This window comes from Camelus bactrianus, chromosome 6, assembly GCF_048773025.1.
Source record: "Camelus bactrianus isolate YW-2024 breed Bactrian camel chromosome 6, ASM4877302v1, whole genome shotgun sequence".
Classification (NCBI taxonomy): Eukaryota; Metazoa; Chordata; class Mammalia; order Artiodactyla; family Camelidae; genus Camelus; species Camelus bactrianus.
In genome coordinates, this window is record NC_133544.1 from 30267968 (window position 1) to 30290846 (window position 22879).

Here is a 22879-nt window from a genome sequence, read left to right on the forward strand (position 1 = left end):
AGCTTTCTCACTCACGAGCTGTTGCGCTGGGTATACAACCTTCTTGGGCTTTAGCTCATCTCTTAAAATACCCACCCAGGAGAGAACGTCCTAAGGGGATCATTACTGTGAGGTTTGAACACCTAGTCAAATGGGCATCTGGAGGTCCTGAGATGCACAGGACCTCCTGAGAACAGGAGGACCAACATTCCAATCTGATCGTCTCCAAGCCAGGGGGCCTCCCCGGAAGAAGGGATCTGTACACCTGCTCCCTTGGCACAGATGGTATTGAAAGAAGGGGGAGGTTTGCCAAACTCCAACTTTAGGATTAAAACAACAGGGTTTCCAGTTACTTAGAATGAAGTCAAAAACTATACATGAGAACTTCAGTTTCAGAGTCTCTGGAATTGTTATCTTTGCCAGTCAACTCTTCCTGTGCTGAGTAGGAACAAGGCCCTGAAGGCAAAACAGGTCTTTGGACCATCTTCAAGACCACAGGGAAGGAGGGGCATGTGCAGACTGTCCCATTCTGTGACTGGTGTTGGGACAGCAGCACCCAAGGTAAGGTGAGAGCACCCCGAGGAGGAAGCTGCCCTGGCCCTGGACCGGCTGCAAAGAAGAAGGAGCAAGTGGGCGCCCGGCTCAAGCCTGCGTGGTGCTGCAGCTGGCCGAACGGAAGAAGACAACAGGAATGGTGTGGGAGGAGCCGGACCAGAGCGCGTCCCCTCCCCAGCCAGCCCCTCCACCGGCCAGCTCAGCAGTGCTGGCTGAGCTGCCACCCACCGGAGCCCTCTGGAGTACTAGCGATAGACAAGGCCAAAAGTTTCATTTGGGGCAGGGCCTTTCTAGAGCACTGTCAGAGCCCTAGTTTCCTGTCTAAGCTCCAAGCCCACCTCATCATACCCCAAAAGAGCAGAATGTTTTAGCAGCTCTCAGACCCACCTTGGGAGCAGCCATCCGGAAGATCAGCTTCTCAGTGTGTCCTTTTCCAGAGCTCTGGTCCGGAGTGGATCTAATCACAAGCATGAAGTCATCCCGGCAGCCACCAAAGGTCATCACCGAAGAGTAGGGATAAGTGATGTGCACTTGCTGCAGGAAAAGAGGCAGTTAGTTCTGGGGAAACTTTCCACCTGCCTCCTGAGCTAGGAGCCAACATCTCTGGTCTCTTTGAGACCACGAAGTGAGGACTCTGAAGTGGTCACACTTTGCAGATCTACATCTTGAATGTGTACAAAGTGTGTCTGGTCTAGAGGACGGCAGCGCTGGAGCAGAGGGTGGGGATAGGGGACCATGGTTACATAGCTCAGGCCTTTTGAGTCCAGACAGGAGAAGAAAAGATACTGTTCAGGAGAAGGAGGGGTCAGGGAGCAAGCCCTCATCCTTCCGTACCATAGTGTTGTGGTCCAGGATGCTGACACCATCCTCATTCACAGCAATCCACACCAGACCGTTCTCCTTGGAAGATAGCTGTGCAGGCTGGGGAAACAGGAAAATCTGATCAGACGTAGCCACAGCTAGGAACTCTGACCACTAGAGCTTTCTGAGGAAGAAGGCACATCCAGCGATCTGCTAGGCAGTGATTTCTAACTTTTTTCTCTTTTTGGAAAACACAGAAGATGGCATTTGTATAGCATGCCAGAGTACACAGGCTGCTCGTGGCAGGCGGCAGCTGGCTTGGGGCTCTGGCCACCTTCTAACTACCCCCAGGAGGGAGAGTATCACTTTCTTGCAGTACCTGTAGCCCATCCTGCCACAGTACAGAACACAGTACACTTTGTTCCTGCTGCAGAACAAAGGCCGGTCCTGGCTGCTCTGTCCTGGGCAATGAGAACAGGCTGTTTTCTCCTGGCTCTCAGAAACTGACAGCATTCCACCCACAGGCTCTCCTGCTGAAGCGCACCTTGCTTCAACCAGTTTCCTAGGGACTGTGAAAAAGTTAGGAAGACAATGCAATCTCAAGGGCTAGTAGGGAGAAAGGTGACTATTTGGTGGACAATTCCTAGAATGACTAATTTTCACAGCTACATCTCTCCTACCTACCCAAAAGGCTGGGGACAGAGGTGGACACATCATTTTCTTCAGGGGCTTTTCCCAACCTCCCAGACCAAGTGTGTCCCTGTGTTATATGCTTGTATAACACCCCTGTACTTTTCTTTCATGGCACTTGTGACAGCTTGTAAAATATATGTATCTATTTAGAGAGAGAATGTGTGATTAATTGATTAATATGTATCTCCCCCACTGGAAGGGAAGTTCCATGGAGGCAAAGGTCATGTCTGATTTGCTCACCTCTTGTAACCTCAGACAACCAGCACGTTGCCTGAGACATAGCAGGCGCTCGACAGTTCTTTGTTGAATGAATGAGTGAATGTCTGTTGTCTCATCTGTGCCCTCAGTGAACTCGGTCATGCTCCAGCTTTGAGGACAGGGTCCTCTCCGTGATTATATAGAGTTCATGCACACCAGATACCCGGTGAAGAAAAGTTCCAACTGAAATTACTATTGGCCACTTGCTTTCACGCAGGAGAAATTAACAGTTGCCTGAGGAGTTAGATTCCCCTGTGGCTGTGCTAGGTCAGTAGAGATGTATTTAGGTTTCATGTTGTTCTATCGTTCAAACGTCTTTTAAAATAAAAGCATTCTTAAGAGGGATACATATCAAGTCTGAACCCTGTATGTGAATTAGTTGATCCTATCTTTTTTTTTTCATGGGTAGGATTGGGAAAGAAGTCAATAAAGGAAAGTTGGGGGTCATCCAGAAATAATGCTGGCCCAAAAGCAATGAATCACAGCTGCTCCGGAGCATAGAAATCTGGAGTAGGCAAGAAATGGGTGGAGAGATAGCGACCCCTGGTGGTTGCTAGTGTGCAGGCCGGCACTGCTGACAACTGGCTCAAACCTCACCAAATCCAGGAGAAAGTTTGGGGGTTCCTGAGGGTGTGGTAACCACTCCTGCTGGAAACCACCTACACTCACCTGAGCAGCAAAGAGCTTAGCACCAAAGAAGGGCCATTTCCGGGCCACTGTCAGGTAGATGCGGACGCACTCAGGAGAGGAGCAGCCTTGCAGGGCTGCCCACTTTGTGGTCAGCTGATCGGCCAGGTGCCTGGTTCGGATGGATGGAGAGAAGTGGTGCCATGTTTTCACCACGGCTCCGAGGTTTCCCCGGATCTGCAGCCCGTGCCTCCCCACAAGACCTCGCAGCTTACCTCAGCTGTTCAGGGGGGCCCGCATGTCTGTAGCGCCTTGGGTAGAACCTGTCTAGGACCTGCTGAAGGTGATGTTGAGCCTTGGTGGGGGGTGTGCCCCCAGAGCCCGGCGGTGTGGGCCTCTCCAAGTCCCCGTACTCTACCTGCGGTGGAAGCACACAGGGGACAAGTCAGGAACCTGGATGTGGATGGGGTGGGGGGCTGCTGAGAGGTGAAACAAACCATTATTTCATTCCTTTCTTGGTGAGGTATGAATGGATGGGAAAACATGTCTTGTGAACAGACAGATGCTTTAACTCAAGTTTCACAGACACTAGAGAAACAACCTTAGGGCCGGAGAATATTGGAGACTATCCAGATCAACTTTTGTTTTGCAGCTAAGGTTAAGTGCCTTATCCAAAGACACAGTTAATTTGTGGCAGACAAGGGAAAACAATATAGAAATTCTGGCTTCCAGTCCAAAAATGTGGGATACAGGATTGAAGATGTTACAGATCCTACAGGATAGCAGAGTGTTCCAAATGTGGCCTTTGGAGTCAGACACCTGGCTCAAATCCCGGCTCTGCCATTTACCAGCTCTGTATGCCTGATCAAGTCAAACTCTGTGAGCTTCAACTTCTTAATCTATTAAGTGGGGCTGAGAACTACATAGGGTAATACATATAAAATGTTTAACACAGGGCCCTCTATAGATTATTCAATAAATGCCTATTATATTAAAGATCAACTCTTATTTCCCTTTCCTCTCCAGCATGTAGATCCAGACTCTTTCTCATGGGAACCATGAAGGAATCCCAGATACCTCTGGCAAGACAGACTCCTAAAGGTAACAGGAAGAAGGGTCAAAGTCTGAATGTGGGTTCCCTTTCCTAGCTCACATACAATGCTTGACAGCTGTAAGGACATGTTTTACCACAAATATTATGTGACATACGTCATCTAAGAATCGTACTTTGTACAACTCTGTAGGGGCAGGCAGGGAGGTATTTTTGTTTTCAGTATATGAAAAAGGAAACTGAAGCAGAGACCAGTACAATGACTTGGCCAAGATCTCACAGCAGGAAGGTGGCTAGCATTCAAACCCAGGCCTCTGGATTCCACGTCCAGAGTCTGCACGGCGCCTGCCTCTGCAGGGAGGTGCTCTGCCAGGTAAAGAGGCAGCAGGGCCACCCTCTCTGGCACCTCGGGGTCTGCAGACTCTCCCGTTTCCAGCTACGTGGCGCATTCCACCCGCGAGCCCAAGTCTCCTGAGCCTCCTGACTCCTGAACAGAGCCTTACCTGGGCCATCAGGGCGGCCATCTCCAGAGCCAGCTCCTTGTTGACAGGAAACCTCCCTGCCACTATCTCTCCACTAGTCTGGGAGGCGAGCAGCAGCCGCTCCCGCTCTGTCTCCCCTTTGACTTGACTCCGGAAGTACAGCCTACAGGGAGGAGAGGGAGAAGCCAGGACTCAGCCGGGATCCCAAACGGAGGAGGCTGTCCTGGCACCTGTTTATCTTGATTTTCAAAGAAAGAGACCATTCTTTATACAACTTGTGAGCCTAGTTTCCATTGCCTCCAGAAAAACTTAACCAAGCATGACACAGAGCATATGCAGGGCCATCAGATCTCGTAGCAACAGCAGCGTGTGGTTAATTCTGAATTTACCATTAGACTTACTGGCTTTGGTGAGGGAACTCTGGCACTTGGAGTCAGAGCTTATTAGGGAGCTGGATGAGTTAAGATTCCAAGAGACTAATGGAAATTATTTGCCTGGAGACATATCTGAGATGGACTTCTCTTATTCAACTGATATAAAATCAAGATGTCTCCTTCTGTATTTCCTGGAATTGGTATAGGAACGATTTATTCTTTAGCCTTAAATATCTAGTGCTCAGACAAAATCTCACTCTCCTAATGTAACACATGCAGCTACCCCCAGAGGTTTGTCTTTTCTGGAGGCAGGTTGTGTGTGTCATGTGTGTGTGTGTGTGGTGCACGCATGTGTGAGTGTGCAGACACGGTATAGGGACTGAGAACCTGAGCCGCCCAGGGTCTCACAGAGACCAGCAGAGCCAGCCTGGGCCCCCAGCTAATGACCACCAGGCAGTGTTATATCTGCGCGCCCCCTGCCTGTGCAGGACAGGCCCCCAGGTGGGGGCCAGTGACAGCCCTCATGCGTGGTCCCTCCTTGGGCAGCGCTCAGGACCTGTTCTTGTACATCAGCTTCACGACACGTGTGCCACCCTCAGACTTTCCGCTGTGCAGCTCCTTCAGGGCTTGTTCCCACTTGGAGATGGCATCGCAGATCTTGAAGAGGCAAAAGAGGAATGTCAGAAAAGCCCCTGATGAGGGGAACAAGGTCCAATCAGGGCTGGACTCGGGCAGAGCAGGGGGGCAGAGGTGAGTGATGGTCCTCCATCAGCAGGCTGGCCTGGGGCCTCGTGTTCCCAGGACCCAGGGAGCCTGCGACTTCCTCACAGACAGAGGTGTAGCCCCGGGCATGGGATGAGCAGCAAACCATGGAACAATCCCCACATTGCCTTAACATCTGAGGAGGCCTCCCAGAGGCTAGGCAGGCCCCAGTCAAAACCCTCGCCTCTTATCACCTGCTCCACTTCCATTCCACTGACTGCCTTTCTCCTCTTTAACAAATACACCCAGAGACCTACTGTGAGACAAAGCCTGACAGACGCCCAGACCTTTACAAACAAGGTACGGGGCATAGTTTTTCCAGGCAATGGTACAAGACTATAGAAGCCTTTGTCCTGTTAACATAAAGAGAGCGGGCACTGGAGCTAAAACACTCACCCACCAAGTGCTACAGCACATTCCCAGACACCCCAAGTGCCCCAAGGCTCTCACCCCAGACCCTACTGCAACACAGGGCTCAAATCCCACTCAAGGGCCTTTACTTACGGAGGTCATATAAGGATCTACCTCTTTAAAATATGGTTGAACCTGTAAGCACAGCACAGGCCCTGGCAGACGGGGTAAGAGTGAGGTGTCAGCGTACAGCACGACATCCAGGGGGTGTAGGCACACAGCTGTCCATCTGCGAGTGCGTGTATGTAACTGGCACCAGCTCTGCTCGGGTGGGGCTGCTGCTGAGAAGTGCCTCCTGGCCCTTCCTACACTGAGCTGAGAAGCAGTTTTTCCCCTGGAAGCTGCACAGCCTCTCCAGGGAGGGAGGGATATGGAAATGTGCTCTCCAGAGACACGGGCACAAACAGCTTTCCTCTGCCTGCACGGGCTCATTTTAGGATGGCACAGAAATGCTGGCCTCGGGGCATACCTTGTGCTCGGCCCCAAACAGGCTGAGGAAGGCCCCCAGAAGATGGGCTCTTTCCCCACAGAATCTCAAAGCCCAGGGCGCTCAGGAGGGGGACATCACCTTGACACTCCCCTGCAGGCAGTGTTCCAGGTCCCTGCCAGAAGGGTCATCCGTGAAGAGGGCAAAGCCAGAGTGGGATGACTTCCTCATGCCCATCTCCTGGTTCAGCCGCTGGAGGAACTCGTCAACTGTAGAGGAGCCATCAAAACCCACCACCTGCCGGGAGAGGGAGCTTCCTGGGAGGGGCTCATGGGGCTAATGGAGGGATCTGTGTCTGGGAGGTGGAAAGGCAGAGCTGAAAGGAGCAAGGGCGAACACAAAGGCCAAAGAAAGCTGGTTTCCATGTGCCGAGGGTGAGTGCTTAAGGGAGGAGCCTGCCCGTTGTCAAGCTGGAGTCAGACATAAGCTCTGTTCCTCCTTTACTGGCACGCCTTTGGAAGCCCTTTCTCATGCCACTTTCTTGGTCAGTGTCTCAGCGTCCCTGTTCATGCAGTGGGGTCAAAAGATCCACTTCCCAGGCCCCAAATAGTGAAGCACTTTTGTGAATCAAGCTCCTTTCTACCTCCACGCTCCTCCAAAACCCAGGCCCGTCCTTTGGCTGGTTGGCATAAGGAAGCTGAACACCCACTGGCCCAAAGGTGTTCTCCTCTGGGAAGGTGATGTGAGAAGACGCAGGACAGGGAGCATGGCAGCCTCCTCACCTGGTAGGTTCCGTTGGCGAAGTGCACGGGGATGCTGAAGGGCAAGGAGTGGTGGAAGGGATTGCGCAGCAGGATGGACACCACCTCCATGCGCGACGGCCTGGCCTCCCGCTCCCCAGTCTGCAGCGTCCGCTCCACCGCCCGCTGGCAGTACGTGGCGTACTGGCCGGTTTCATTTCTGAAAAGACAGGCGAAGGCAGAAGGGAACACAAGGAATCTACTCTTCCTTGCCACTTCGACACCCTGGCTCCCTACCCAGATGCTACCTGCACGACCAAACCTGCAGCTGGACCGGCTGTGATAAGAGCCCCGAAGACTGCTCTAGGGTGTGGATTTGTCATTCGGGGTCTATTTGCTGCGGGTTGCTGGCTCGGATATTTTCTCCAGAAACCAGAGAACATGGCAACAGAGGATGAAAATCTGGGGATGATTTGGGGGCACTGCAGCTTCTCATGAGAGCACCACAAAGCATCCATGTGTATGTGGATTGGTGTGCAGAGGAGCCCAGGCATGCCCGGATCTCCATGTGCCCATCTGTGTCCACAGTAACGGGTGAAGTCTCCATGACCACTGTGCAGATCTCAGAGGGCGGGGGTGATCTGATCCATCCTGGTGTCCCCTGCGGCCCTCTCCATCATGCCAGCCAGTAGTGCTAGAGTGGCAGAGGAAACTGGCTCACTCACCTGGGATCTGCATGGCGTTGGAGCTGCTGTTTGACGTACCAGAGGAAGTGGTGCTGAGGCAGGAACAGTGGGGCGCACAGAGCCAGGAGCTGCCAGCACTGCCGGGGGAACAGGAAGTGTCGGGTGAGTGAGGGCTGAGTCTCCAGTGCTGCTGCCATCACAGTCCTGAGCTCAGAGCTGTCAGCACCCTCTCCAAACCACAGCCCCCAACCTTCTGTGAGCACCAGGATGGCCAGCTCAGTCAGGCTTTGTCCAGAACAGCAATCACGCAACCTGACTGTACACAGACATCCAGAAGGGGCCCGGAGAGGGCAGCGGTACCGAGGCAGCTTTGAGCACCGAGGCTGCCCGCTGACTGCCAGGCTCAGAGGATGCCTGCCCGGTCACCTCCTTCCACCTTTCCCACCTCCTGGGCAGCCCTTGCCAACGGCTCCTGTCGGCTGTTCCACCCCAGGGATGCCCACCTGCACGAGGGAGCACTTCTGAGGCGGGCGGCAGCTGGTCTGCTTCATGAGTTGGCAGTAGATCTCGCTCTGCAGCTCAGGGTGAACCAGGCAGACCTGCAGCGCTGTCTGCGCCAAGGACACGTGGTAGTCCACTGAGGCGGCTTCCACGGGCACATTGACAAAGAGCTGGCAGCACTGGCAGGGAAATGTCGGGGGCACAGGTGGACCGACAGTCCCTTGATTACTGACTCCTGGGACAGGGCACAGACTGGGCCGTCCCCCAGGGCTGAAGGAGGCCCCAGTCTGCTGCAGACAGCCCCTCCTAGGAGGGAGCACGGTTACTGCTGGAGAGAGAGCACCTGTGCTCACTGGGAGGGCTACTCAGGATGGGATCTTTCCTCCTTTGACTGTTTCCATTACATAAGCAAGATGTTCTTTTTTTTTAAGAGATGGAATATTCAGAGGGGAACAAAGAACACTATAAAATAGGTCAGAATCTCTCAGGTCCTATAGTGAACAGGAAGAGGGGAGCTCCTTGTCTCACTGGCGCTTCCCAAGGGCCCATGAATGGAGTCGTAGAGTGTCTGGCTTCCCCGCCACAAAGGACATGGCAGGGACCCCATGGGACCGTCTTTCCCTTCCTCTTCAGATCCCCCTGTGAGCTACCCCCTAACTGCATGGGTCTCCTTCACCCCAGGGCCACCATGATGGGCAGAGCTGCTCCAGGCAGAGCCTGGGCACAGGGGGAGGGTGCCGCCACCAATCCTGGGCTCTGCTCCCATTTTACCTTGAAGAGCTTGAGCGCCTCTGTCTGCAGGGCCTCGGAGGGCAGGGTGGTGAGGGAGGTGTACAGCCCGTCTTTGCTGTAGCACAGCATGGGGTGCCTCCAGAGCGGGGAGTCTGCCCAGAGCACAGCACCAGACAGCAGCAGCGGTTACCACCGAGGCGGGGACTCACCTCCCACTCCCACCCCCACTTTGATCTGTGGGGAAGATGGAGATTGGGGTTGGGGGGTTCAACTGTCTGGACACATGGGCCATGCTGGTGTATACCCATAGAGTGTGGGGCGTGCAGTTGTGCACTGTGTTCAGCACTCTCACAAGCATGGCTTACACAAGGCAGCTACTGCTTTGCTCGTGGGGCTGCAGTAGGGGTGAGTGTGCAAGGTGTGGACATGTGAGTGCAAGCATGCATGTGCAGGGGAGGCTCCGTCCCTGCAGTATCAGGTCTGGATGGAGAAGCGTATATCAGCCGGGAACTAACAAGCCTCAGAGCAGCAGTAAAGCAGTGTGTGTGGTGGGTGCCCTTACATCCTCAGGGTCCTGAGAATCGGTAGTGAAATAAAGACCCCAGAATGCCTCAGGCTGAGATTAGCCTGATCCCAGTTTAGGCTTCATTTATTAACAAACTCTAACTATAGATTAACCAGCCACCTTTCCTCAACCCTCTGCCCAGCCAACAGAGTTGCAGTGAACGAAGTAAAACATTGACCCAGGTCACTGGAAAGTCTGCTCCCCAGATGACTCCCCCAGATTCAGAGTGGTCTCCCTAGTATCCCACCAGAAACTGGGGTCCTGCAGCTTGTGACAGGTATGCCCTTCTCCGGCTTAGACGGTTTTAAAGCAGCCTCAGGGTACAGTAGTGCTTTCTTTGGGTTGTTGAGCAACAATTTCCCAGCCACCAGCCTCCACCCCAGCAGTGCTGGCCACCCTTGCCTTACCTGGGTCTCCCTCACCATCCATCAGCTTTCCAATGAGCTGCTCATAGGCAGTGCCCACCTTGGCACTGCTGCCACCTGCAGCCACTGTGAGGTGGTAAAGCCATGTATCCTGGAAGAGGATGGAAAGTCATCTGATGGGACTGGGCTGGGGAAGAATAGAGGCAGGAGCTCCAAGGGAGCTTCCTTGAAGGGGCCAAGCCCAGCATGAGGTTCAGCTGGTTTGGTTGACACAAGGGCCACTGGTCTCTAAGAGGAAAGACTCAGGATCTGGTGAACATGAACCCAAGTTCCTAAGCTTGTGGTTCCTTCCATCTCATGGCCCCAATGAAGAGATGCTGTTCATTGGGAATGAATTCAATACAAAGAATATTCCCAGTCAGGAAATACTAGTTGCCAAAATGTCCAGGAGGGAAATAAAGTTGAATCTGGGGAAGCTCAGGAGAGAAAGAAGATGAGAACCACAGGTCCAAGTTTGGCCATGGAGGCCCAGCCCCCTCTTACCTTTTCATGCTTGGTGCCAATAAGGAGGTAGGTGGGGCTGTGCTCCGGTGGGTGGATCACCAGGGTGCAGTGGGAAGACAGCAGCCGCCTGGTTCCTCCAGCCTCATAGTCCTCGTCCGAGTCACAGGATCGATCTACTTCCTCTATGCATGCGTCCCGCACAGGCAGATGGCCCAGGGGTCGCTGTGGATGTGAGCCTTCTGTGAATGGGAGGGCCAGTGGGGGACGGAGGAGTCTCCTCTCTCTGAACCCTCGGGCCCTGTAGGGCTAGGAATCATGGGTGTGGACAGATGACAGGATGGCGCCGGGGAGACTACAGCTCCCTGGCTGAGGTGGGCTTGGAGAAGTATAAAGAGACCATGGACGCAGAATCTGTGGGCTGTGCACACTGGTCACACACTCTAGAAGGGTCCAGCCAGCAGGCTTTGTACTTGCTGTGGGGCTGGGTTGGGTAGAGGGTAAAGCTGAGGCCTTCCACCAGGACATGGAACCACAGGAATCTGGTCTGGGGGAAGCTGTCAGGAGGCCAGGAAGTACCTTGTCCTCATGGCTTCGATAGTAGTAGAAGGTTCTCCCAACAAGAGCACACCAGACCAGCTTGGAGTGGCCATGCTTGACCTGTTAAGACAGAAACAAACCAGCATTATTAGAACCAGGTGACCTCAGAAGTAAATCCAGGACTGGCAAAGAGAAGACACAAGGAAGCAGATTTCAAAACCCCTGGTCCATCTCAGATCCTTAGGTCAACACCAGGTCAAACTCAGATGCCACCCAGACTCCCTCCTAATGGAACCAGCCTTTTCACAGCTAGGGCCCATGGTATGTACTACGTGATAACCCAGCCATCCTTCTGTGACCTGCCATTAAAAGATTGACCAGGCCAACCAGACATCCTGTCCCAGGAATATGATCACAAGAAGAACTTGCCAGTCATCAGAGGCTGGAGTTGGGAGGGAAGGACCATGACCGGCTAAAGCCCTTGGGCAAGTGCAATCATGAAGTGTAAGAAAACTGCACATGGGCAGAGGAGATGGACGTGAACATGGACTGAACAGGGAAGGAGAGGCAGAGGGAGAGCCTGTGGGCACTGAGCTGGCTCACACATCGCTCCTGACGGCGTTCTGGCCTAGTTAACGCACGTCCTCATTAACTTCCCTCTTCTTGAGGTTAACAAGTGCTTCTCTGCTCCTCGCGACCAGAAGAACCCTAATTAAATGTCTTTAGGGCAGCCTGAGATACGATAGACCTACCTTGCTGAGGTCACAGCTCCCCACTATTCATTCTGAGGCGTGCTGGGTACAAGGTGCGGGGTGGGGGGCAGCTCCTAATGACCTCAAAGTGGGTCCAAGACATTCCTTTCCCTCCTCTGTCTTGAGAACAGCTGTTGTTCTAACAACCCTGACCCCTATTTTTTCAGAGAATCATGTACCATCACCATGTGTGGTTCAGACCACTGCTAATCAGTGTGAGGAACTTCCTGGAGAAAGGAGCTGTGTGTCAGGGGGGACCCCACCCCCACCCCCCCACCCCCCCAGCTCCCCTGACTCTCAGGAGGGCCACATTCCTCCCCCCAACCCCACCCATACCTTAGTCAGCCAGCCCTTCACGGTGGGCTTGGTGCCAGCCTGGGGCAGGGCTGGAGGCCCAATGGCCTGGACCTTCAGCAGGCTCTGCAGGACTCGGATCCACTCTTCCAGCAGGCTGGGGGAATCAGCCGTCAGGTAATAGGTTTTCTTCTCGGAGATGAGCTGTGGAGAAGTGAGGGGTTGGGGGCCGGGGGCAGGGAGACAGGAGGATGGAGTAACAGGGGCCTGGCTCTGAGGTGGCACAGATCTCTGGCCCACCTGGCCTTCCTTCGTCCCACCCCAGTACTCCCTCCCTCCTTTTCCTCCTCATCTTCTTCTCCCTGTCTCTCCTACCTTCACTCCATCTCTCACATTCTGCCTCCTCTACCTTCCTTCCTCATACTCACAAATCAGGATCACACGTCAATGTCAATGTACTGTCTTTCATACATGCTCATTTTGCCCCATCTTTGTTCCTGTTATAGCCACATCCAAGCCCAGCACCTCTTCTATCTAAAACGCCAGCTGCTAGGAGCATGTGCACCTGGAATGTCTGTGCACCTTCCCCTCGAACAATTTGGCAACGCGAGTTCAGTTCCACTTGACCTTGAGGTTTCCGGATGACGTCACTCTGTAAAGAGGGGAATGGGGAGGAAAAAGGTTGGGACCTTCCTAGAGCACATCTCCCCTCAGACATTACTCCAGGTCACAGACAAAGACCAAAGTGATTCCCAAGCTTTCTCGGGCTGTGGTATGAGTGGTAACCTGTTCTGGATCCTGGTTCTAACTGAATAGTGCAATGATTAGAGACGTGGGTCCTTCTGACCCAGGCTTCAAAAAGTATAGATTAAACCTTTAAAAATTGGGTAAGGAGCCACTAGTTTATTACTGAGCTACAAAGCCCTAAAATTCTTTCTTCTGTATCCTTTACACCCAGTGTGGCAGACAGGTGGCATATACATCCCTATCGCCCTTTCTAGTGCCACTGCCGCATGACTGATCAATCAGAGCATGCCTACTCATCGAGTGGTACAGCCCAGAGTCCTCAACATGGTGTTCAAGCCAGCCCCTAACAATCAGCTGGAGTTGCACAGGAGACGGGCCTTTTTGCCTTTGTTAAAACATGAACATGGATTCCCCACGGAGGTCCTGTCAAACTACATCCTAATATCCAAGGCTCCCTAATTCCAAACAGCGTAGGAAAGAGGTGGAAGGGGTAACGGGCTCGCCTGTTAGAAAATCCAGGCAGTGTGAGGGCAGCCTGGGAACAGTCCATTTACCGGTCCCGGCATGAGAACTCGGCTTCTGAAGGGAAATGGAATCACTGAGCCAGCTCATCTAGAGGTGCTGTGACTGCTCATGCCTGACTTCATTGTGAGAACCAGTGACCAGCCCCACGGTCCCACGTGTGGCTCAAAGCCTCAGGTGCCCGGCCTGCCTTCCTCTCCCCACCTGCCAGACCTTTGCCCTCTGCCCTGCTTCCAGTTCCTCTCATGCAGTACTGGGTCTGGGGTGGGGTCCTTCTGAACACTGCCCTGGGGAAGGAGGGTCTCACCGGCGACTTGTAGTACATAATCTGTCCCTGTCTCAGGACAAACCAGCGCCTCTTCCATGTCTTCACCCGGCTTCCCATTTTCAGCAGGTAGCCCGACTTCTCCAGTGACTCCTGCAGAGTAGAAGGGTGCAGGAGAGGACTGGCGTGGGCAGAAAGGGAAAAGCATTGGGATTTCTGGACATCACACAGGTAAAAATGGTCCAGCTGAGTCACTGGTTTGTCATTAACAACTGAGTAGCATAATGTGTTTTTTTGTTTTTTTTTTTTGCATTCTTCTTAAATTGAAGAATAGTCAGTTTACAATGTGTCAATTTCTGGTGTACAGCATAATGTGTATTTTCAAGGCACTGTGCCCTGCGAAGGGTGCAGAGGGGACTCATAAAGCATGGGTGGTTCTTCTGGCTGTGGAAGACAGCACCTGACCGTGGGAAGGTGGCAGATCAGGGGCTGCATGACGAGAGGCTGGCCAGGGACGGCTTCAGGCAAGAGCTGGATCTGAACTGGCCTTGGAAGGAAATCAGGCCTTCAAAGATGAGCCCAGAGGAGGAAGAAGGCCATACCAGGCAGCAGGGAAGGGACAGAGAGGTTTGGGGAGCCCGAGGCACGTCAGCCTGGCTGGGGTGGAGGGTTCATGGAGGGGGAGATGAAGATGGGGCAGCACGGTGGTGTGGAGCTAGGGCTGGGGAATGAGCCACCTAGATTTACTGCTGGCTTTGGCGCATAACAGCACACCTCTGAGCTTCAGGCTTCTCATCCATGAGATGGGGTAACAAGCCTGAGAGGATTGTGAGGATAGAGCATGCAAAACCATGAGCATGGTGCCTGGCACGCCAAGAACTCTATAAATGTATCACTAGCTCTCAGCATCCCAGGGTCTGCGTGGAGCTAAAAGGAGGTAAAATGTGTAAACTCCTCCTGGGCCCCGTGGACTGAAGCAGGCTCTATAACTGGCCATTCCCAGGTTGACGAGGCACGCACCAGCCCCCACCCCTTCCTCCCCGACGGGGTCTGTGCACGCCTGGCTCCCTGACTGCACACCCCTAGCCCACTCCCCATGGCCTCACATCAGTGGTGGCCCCCAGATCCCCCTCCCTCCTTCCACCAGTCCTGGGGACCCCGCATCTCACACAGCTGCCTGTGTCTTCTGTTGGAGGTCAGTTCCCACCCAGCCCTGCTTCGGTCCCCATTAGGGTTGGGGCCGTGTTCCCAGCTCACCCCACCCAGGCCCAGCCCATCAGTGGAGTAGGACGAGGTGCGCTGTAGTTTGTGCTCGGGTTCCGAGTAGTCGCTGTCCAGGGAGCAGGCGTCTGGGGGGATGGCGTAGTCACCCTCGGAGCTCAGTGAGGACATGGAGACACCTGGCCGAGGGAGGAGGAATCAAGGCCAGGGAGCTGCAGCGCCTTCCTCACCTGCCCAGGACCCCTGAGTCTGGAGCTGAGGGTCTTGGGCAGAGATCAAGTAGGGACCCCCAATACAACTGCCCATGGGAGGAGGCGAGGGGCCCCTTGTCACCCTGCAACCCTCCCTTCCCCCTTCTCCATACCTCTCTTGATGGCCCGGGGGCTGCCCATTCCGCTGGTCTTCCTAGACTCAGAGCAGGTGACTGAAGTTCGGAAGCTCGCTTGGGAGCAGCAGTCATCGTCCGACCCAGAGGACTCATCCACAAAGGGCACCGCGCTGATCTGCGTGGCTCTCTGCAAGACAGGCCCCCTCCCCCACTGCAGCTCAGGCTGCAAAACAAGCCCTGTCCCATCTGCCCTTGTCCTGTACTCCAAGTGCCCAGGGCGTGGCCAACACAGGCTGGCTGGAGCATGCAGATGCCATCACCTGGCCGGGGCACCCGAAAGACAACTGTCCCTTCCTGACCTGACAACCTTACTCCTGTGTCCTCACCTCCCCCACAAACCATCCTCTTCCCCAAAGGAGCTGCACCATCCAGGCTGAACACTTGGCCACTGGGACCCTTGCTCCCTGCCACTAGGGGGCCAGAAAATCATACCACAGTCCAAGTGTGAGGCAGGAGGTTTATAAGTGGGTGGGGATGATGAAACGAGAGATCTCGTGGATTGGCAAGCATTTAACGAGAACTGTTATCTCAATTGTGAAATTGTGGGGAAACGGGTACTCTGTAGTGTAATAAAGCCTTTTTAGAAGGCAATTTGGCATTACTGGTCAAAATTTAAAACGTGCATATCATCTCATAAATTCCACCTCTAGAACTCTGTCCTACAGAAATATGTATATATAAGTCCACAGAGATATATTTGCATGATGACCTTTATCAAAACACTGAGTTTAGAGAAAAACAGAGACATGACCTACAATGTCAATTAGTGGAGAACAGATCAAGGTAGTCAAGGGACATCTATACCAAGGAGTACTGTTCAGCCTTAAAAGGGGAGACAGAGCTGTGTGTGGAGGTGGGGCACGAGAACCTGACACACGGTTGGGTGAACAAGCAAAAGGTAGACTGACATGTATAACATCCTCTTTGCGTGTGTGTACGTGTGTGTGTAAGAGGCAGACAGAGACAGGGACAAAATTTGTAAATGCATTTGTAAATGCATCAGAAGGATTAATAGAATAAACACCAAACCATTAATGACGACAAACCAGTTGCCTGTGGGGTTAAGGGACTAGGGAAAAGCAATATGAGAGGAAATTTCATTTTCAGCTTTTTACCCTTCCATAAAAAGTTTTACAAAGCATTACTCAAAAATACTTCGATATTGAAGTTATGATCTCAAAAACCAGTAACAAAAGCAGACAAAAAAATATATGAAGACATCATGTTACAATTATATCTGATTTTTGTTTAAAAACATGCAGAGATGTTTTGGGAACATATATGGGATTATACATTTGAACACATACAAAAAAATTCTGGAAGGAGCACCCCCTGGCCTCTGGGATAGACATGTGAAAAGATGGGGAGGAGAGATGGAGGAGGCATTGGTTTAACCTTTAACTTTATTTGCCCGCAATCATACTGAATCAAATTTTTGTAAATGTAGAATTTTTCTCATAAAAACCTAATAAAAATATCAAACCACTATGTTGTATACCAGGAACTAACATAGTGTTGTAGGTCATTTATACTTCAAAAACAAAGAGACAGACTCATAGAAAAATAGATCAGATTTGTGGCTACTGGAGTAGGGGAGGAGAGGGAATTGGATGAAGATGGTCAGAAGGTACACACTTCTAGTTATATGAGAAATAAGCACTAGGGAGGTACTGTACAACATGACTAATATAATTAAACACTGCTGAAAGTTGTTAAAAGAGTAAATCCTAAGAGTTCTCATCACAAGGAAAAGAGCTTTTTCCTATTTAGGTTTGTAACTATATGAGATGGTGGATACTCACTAAACTTACTGTGGGAAACATATCATGATGCATGTAAGTAAACCTTTAAGCTGTATACCTTAACAGTGCTGTATGTCGATTACATCTAAATAAAACTAGAAGAAAAAAATTTTAAAATAAGATTTTTTGAAAAATCTAATGAAGATAAACAAAATGAAGTGACATATGGGGGCTGAGAGCTCCCTGCCCAGAGCCACGTGTGCACAGAAGCCTGACGCTAGAGCCCCACTCCAGCCACTGCCTGATGAGACAGGAGGCCTTTCCAAAGAGGACACCCATTCCTAGGACAGCAGCTTCTTACCCCCTTCAGGGCTGTGTAGACAGGTACGGTGACGTTCTTGTAGACAAGGCCAGAGAAGGGCCCAGGGGGTGCAAGGGCAGGAGGGCTTGAAGCTGGAGGGGGCAGGGAAGAGGAAGAAGATTTCACTCGGGTGGCATAACTCAGTAAGGGCTGCGGGGGAGGCAGAGACCTGAGCAGAGCGAGGAGGAGGGCCCTCCGTGCAGATAGCATTCCCTGGAACAGCACTCTGGGGACAGACCAGGTGACAGATCACTGGACCGAGGCCAAGGCCTTCTTCAGTCTCACTCTTACGAGGTGAGTTACAAGTCATGTGACTATGGGGCGCTTGCATCACCGTGGAAAACTGTGACCTATGACTCAGGAGCCCCACTCAGGTGGAGATGCGGCTCCTTCGGGAGTTCATCTAAATCAAGGCACTGGGGGCTCCTCCCACCCACAGCCTACCCACTGCAGAAAGGAAGCCCCATGGGTGGGCGGCCGGCTGGAGGGCCCCGCCTCTAAAGTCCCTTCTAGCTCTGTGATTGGCTACAACACTGTTCACGCCCACTCCCACCCAGCCCGTGATGAGCAGAACGTGCGAAGCTTCCTTTTCTCTCCAAGGTAACTGAACCTCACCTGCTGCGGGGGAGGACCGGGCTGCCAGGTGACCCTGGCCCTGAGCGTTGCTCGCAGTCTCCTCCCCGCACGCCCACCCTGCCGACCACGGGCAGCTCACTCGGGACTCACCGCAGCAGGCAGCGTTACTTCTGGCGGACACCTCCGACAGCCGCATGCCTGACTTGGCCACAGCGTAGATCCGGCTCTCCTGGAACGCGAGGTCCTGGGGTCAGAGCCCACCCCCGTGCCCACCCCTGCCTCTGCCGGCATGGAGGAAAAGACATAGTTTTGGAGGCGGGCAGACCTGGGTCCACATCCAGGCTCGACTAGTGACTCGTGGGGGTGGGAGGGATCTGGGTAAGTTACATCATTTCTGGGCCTCATTTCTTTCGGCTTTAAAATGGGGTTAATAATATTCACCTTTCAGGCCGTTGTGCCAATCAAATGAAATTATTAACATAAACATCTAACACCTGGAGTACAGTCAGGGCCCAGCAGACGATATTCATTCCCTCTCTGGCTGCAGCCCTTCCCTTGGGGCAAGGAAGTTCAGGTCAGTGAACTGTTTCTCTCTTACCCACCTTACAGCCCTAGAAGTTGGGGTGTTGGTAATGAGGAACTCAGAGCCCCATGGCAAGGGTGTGCCCTTTTGTAAGCCAGTTGTTTGGAAGCTAGGACACATGTTTTCCCCTGTAGTAATAACGTCATATCACGCATGGTTAGGCTTCACGGCCAACCTCAAAGCCCTAGCTCACCCAGACCTGTGAGTCCACTGTAGAACTCACATCGATGGGAACACCCAACCCTTCCCCCACCCCTCGGGGGGCCCTGGGTCTGAATTAGGTCCAGAGGCCCTGGGAGCTTTTCTAAGGGTTTCGATCACTTCCAAACAACCTAGAGGCCCCGCCTAGCCTTCTCCATATCTCCTTTCCACTCAAGGCAAAGGGACAACAAAGGCCCGTACAGGTGAGTCACAAGGGCTGGGGAAGGCCAGCCTGGCTCGGGGAGGCAGCTGGGCTGCATCTGGAAGGGAGGGAGAACGTAATGGGGTCACCCCAGAGCCAAGCAGCAGCACTGGGACACCTGAAGGAGAAAGGGAGGGGCTGGTGAGGGCGGGCATGAGGCTGGAGATAACTGGAGGTGTGGGAAGGAAAGAGATGGGGGCAGTGAGGAGGGGTGTCCTGGGGGAGGCACTGCGGTGCGGCAGGGAATGTTGTGCTTACGTAGGGCAGATACATTGGGTCCAAGTAGTAAAATTAGGCATAAAAAAGATGATTCCTGCCAATAGTGGTTGTGGAATTCAACCAAGGACAGGCCTCCAACTTTACAGAGGAAATGAAGGATTTAGGTTTTACAAAAGGTTATCTGATGCCTAAGTCACAAGGCTATTTTGAGGATCAAAAGAAAAAGGAACTCTACATCGGCAAATAAGTCCATCTGACTCCCTCAGACTGAGAAAGGTCCTCCCAATTCTCAGTCTTGATTTTTCCCTCATGGTTACTGCCCAGCTGGTCCCACCTGAGAGGAAAGGTTGGGTCGCTGGTCAGTGTAGTTCCTTAAGGTGACAGAGTGATTGTGTCTCAGGGACCACATGGAACTGAGCCCTCCTGCCACACCCCTTGCTGAATGCTCCCACACTGCCCATTTCTGCTTTCAAATTCCAGATTATCTGCATTTACAAGACCACAATGAGTAAGAGGAGGGACGGTTCTGATGGTGTTCCAACCCGCCCTGGCCCTTGCCCCGTTTCCAACAGCCTCTCCACTTCTCCACTTACTGGGACCCACTACAACAAGTACTCATCAAATACACATGAACACATTAAATCTCACGACAGCCCTATAAAGCAGATAATATTACCCCCATTTTACAGAGAGGGAAATCGAGGCACAGAGGTTTAGCAGCTTGCCCCAGCTCACACAGTGATTCAGCCCTCCTGGTTTGATCCTGGGACCTGTGCTCTTAGCCACCACACTGCACCTCCTTGGAGAGTCACGAAAATTAAATGAGAAAACATGCGCCAAGCATCCAGTGTGACATGTGGCCTGCAATGTGCACCTGCTCAGGAGATGGCAGCCAGCCACTGTCCAATCATCGCAAATCCTGGCTCGGCCCCCTGCAGGTGGGGTGGTCTAGGCAGGCTCAGGGGTACCTGCTCCCAGAGGGGCCTAAAGGTGACACCCTTGTCCCATGCTCAGTGTGTGTCTGTGCTCAGCAAACAGCATTCATGTCATCAGATCTGCCCCTCTACCCAGTCCCCAGGGGGCCTCTTACCCAGGATGGAAACCGGTGCAGGGGGGGTGTGGGCGGTTTGTTCTCCAAATCCACTTCCTCTAGCTCAGCTCTGGAGGCCTCCTTCTTCCCTGCTGGGGGTTGCTCCTCCATCTCCATCTTCTCTGGTTCCTCCCGGAGCTCAGCTTGGGCCACCACTCCGGGAAGGGTAGAAGGGTGAAGGGCTGAGAGAGTCCCAATCTCAATGCTCACCACGTGGTTGAAGTGCCCAGGGCCCACCTGGGGCTGGCTGTGGTGCCGCTTGGCCAGCTGGATGCTGTCCCGGGGGTTGCTGGGAGCCCGCACCTTCGGCAGGGTCAGGCTGCAGCCAGGGCCACCTTCCCTGGCAGAGGTCTTTGTTGCAGGGAGCGTCCCTCCCTGAGCAGTGACCAGGCCCTCACCCCAGGAAGCCAAACCATTCCTGGGGGTGCGAGACTTCAGGCACAGCTGGCCAGGAGAGCCCTGTCTTCCCAGAGGAGGTGGAAGGGTCTTGGCCTCTGATATTTCTCCAGGGTGGACCATGCTGGAACTAGAATCCTCCAAGGGGCTTCCTGCTTTAGGAACAGAGTCCTTGCTCTGCAGAGTACCTGGAGAAGGTGCAGGGATAGCTGCCTTCAGGGCACCCTGGGCCTGAAGATCACTGTCCTGTCCCACTGGCTGGGCTCCTAGCCCTGAAGGGACAGAAGCCTGCTCTGCAGGTCCCTGGGGGGCTACCAGCAGCTTCCCTGAAGGTGCCATCTGAAAAGCTGTGGTTGGGGAAAAATAGGCATATTAAGAGCTCCCTCAACTCATCTCCACTCCCCACCACACACACACCCCACTACAAACACACATACATACACACCCCACCTCAAACACATGCACACGCTGGCCCGCTTACCTTGTAGAGCATCTTGAAGGGCTCCCACCTGCTCCACCAGGTGCTGATTGCAGCTTTTCAGGTGCTGATTCTCCATCTCAAGCTAGGCAAAAAGAAAAATGAAGATTTAGACTACTCCACCTACAGGTTCAGACATATAATTCAAAACAAGAGTAAAATGTTTCGTAAAGATCAAATCTTCAAAAAAGAACCTGTGGTGCCCCTCAGTCCACTGCTGACTCTCCCGGGAGCCCTGCCCTCCTCCTTCCCTCTGTGCTAACTGGTTTCTGTTGGGATAGAATTCCATATGGCAGCCTCTGTGCTTTCTTTTCTAGGTATTTTCAACCTTTTTAAAATGTGGTGAACTATAACACATACACAGAAAACTGCATGCCACACCAGTGAACAGCTTAACAAATGATTCTGAAATGAATACTCATGTGACCACCACCCAAGTTAAGAAAAAGGAATTTACCAGCACTCCAGACTACCCGGACTTGTCCCTTCCCAACCACACAATCCTCCCTCCCCACTAAGGCAGCCACTATTCTGAGGCTGTGAGACTCACTTCGTTGCTTTCTGGGTTTTACTGTCTAAGTCTCCATCCCTACACACGTTGGTGTAGTTGTGCCCGTTAGAACTTTATATAAGTGAAATTATGCAGGACGTACTTCTATGTCTGGCTTCTTTTGCTCAACATACTATCCATGGGATCCAGCCTCAGGGTGGCTGAATTCTTTCTGAATGAAATCCAGCCCACTTTCACTGAGCTCCTTTTAGCAAGAGGTCAAGACTGTGGAAGATGGAGGTTAACCAGGCATCAGCTCTGTCCTCAAGGACTTGTCATCTAGCAGGTCGACCTGAGATGTGTGTTCACAGAAGAGACAGGAGGCAAAAGGAGCCGCCACCCCGGGCAGGTTCAAGCCACTTGTGTCAGGACAGAGGGAGCCTGGATGAGTATTCGCCCTTTTCCAAACTTTAATTCCCTTTTCTTTTGTTTACAAAGAGGTTGTTCTTTGGTTTTTCACTAGTAGCACTGTAGCACCTACTAAATTTCCTAAATAAAGAAAAGCTGTAGCAAGTAATGAACTACGAAGATGGACGGATGGAGGTGGAAAGCGGAACAGAGGTTATCAGAGGCCGCAGGGCGAGACGGCGGGGAGTTAGCGTCTGATAGGCATGGAGCTTCTGTGCGGGGTGATGAAAAATTTTGGAAGTAGTGGTGATGCGTGCACAACACTGTGAATGTACTTAACGCCACTGAATTGTACACTTCAAAACCAGCTCAAATGGTAAGTTTATGTGTGTTTTACCACCAAAGAAAAGTTTAAAAGAATGGAGAGGACAGAGGGGAAAGTGGAGAGAGTGGATGGGAAGGGCCGTGTGTGCTCCTCACATGGGAACGGATGGGACTCTCAGAAGTGAGACTCATTCCTTCTTCTCAAACACAAAGCCAATCAGGAACTCTGGGGAAACCCAACCACGACAACAGTAAGAGAAAAGTGAAGCCTTCAAGCTGAATGAGGGACAAATGGTGAACAAAATGAATGCCAGGCAAGGGCCACAAACAGATGGAGGCGGAAAAACTCAGGGGGACGGAGCAACCCCACCCAGGTTCCTCTGGGTTTCCCAAGACGAGCTTTCAACTCACCTCTGCTAACTTCAGTGTCACCCATTCCTTGATCTTTGCAGCTTTTTCTTGAACAACTTTTGCTTCTTCAGCTCTCATCTGTTTCTGCAAGACAGAAGGGTCTTCAGTTAGTCACGGCAATCACTGGTTTAGTGATAATTGGAGGTGGGAGGCCCTGAG

The 22879-nt window shown here is 52.5% G+C and overlaps 1 protein-coding gene across 4 annotated transcripts in view; it reads right to left on the bottom strand.

The window, feature by feature from the left end:
- The window catches only part of PLEKHH1 (pleckstrin homology, MyTH4 and FERM domain containing H1), a 51948-nt gene that overhangs the window by 4465 nt on the left and 24604 nt on the right, over nucleotides 1-22879 (bottom strand). For 2 of the 4 annotated variants that reach the window (XM_074365348.1, XM_074365349.1), the window contains 24 exons: nucleotides 22721-22804; nucleotides 21091-21172; nucleotides 20214-20956; nucleotides 18069-18147; nucleotides 17343-17434; nucleotides 15216-15366; nucleotides 14888-15030; nucleotides 13673-13783; nucleotides 12662-12748; nucleotides 12139-12300; nucleotides 11090-11170; nucleotides 10553-10735; nucleotides 10052-10160; nucleotides 9119-9231; nucleotides 8350-8526; nucleotides 7886-7983; nucleotides 7203-7380; nucleotides 6562-6717; nucleotides 5377-5477; nucleotides 4468-4609; nucleotides 3189-3331; nucleotides 2956-3085; nucleotides 1369-1455; nucleotides 922-1068 (listed from right to left, as the gene is read on the bottom strand). In XM_074365348.1, the coding sequence (XP_074221449.1) occupies nucleotides 922-1068; nucleotides 1369-1455; nucleotides 2956-3085; nucleotides 3189-3331; nucleotides 4468-4609; nucleotides 5377-5477; nucleotides 6562-6717; nucleotides 7203-7380; nucleotides 7886-7983; nucleotides 8350-8526; nucleotides 9119-9231; nucleotides 10052-10160; nucleotides 10553-10735; nucleotides 11090-11170; nucleotides 12139-12300; nucleotides 12662-12748; nucleotides 13673-13783; nucleotides 14888-15030; nucleotides 15216-15366; nucleotides 17343-17434; nucleotides 18069-18147; nucleotides 20214-20956; nucleotides 21091-21172; nucleotides 22721-22804 (3579 nt within the window). The remainder of the gene's footprint in view (nucleotides 1-921; nucleotides 1069-1368; nucleotides 1456-2955; nucleotides 3086-3188; nucleotides 3332-4467; nucleotides 4610-5376; nucleotides 5478-6561; nucleotides 6718-7202; nucleotides 7381-7885; nucleotides 7984-8349; nucleotides 8527-9118; nucleotides 9232-10051; nucleotides 10161-10552; nucleotides 10736-11089; nucleotides 11171-12138; nucleotides 12301-12661; nucleotides 12749-13672; nucleotides 13784-14887; nucleotides 15031-15215; nucleotides 15367-17342; nucleotides 17435-18068; nucleotides 18148-20213; nucleotides 20957-21090; nucleotides 21173-22720; nucleotides 22805-22879) is intronic. The other 2 variants (XM_074365351.1, XM_074365350.1) reach the window with 2 other exon arrangements.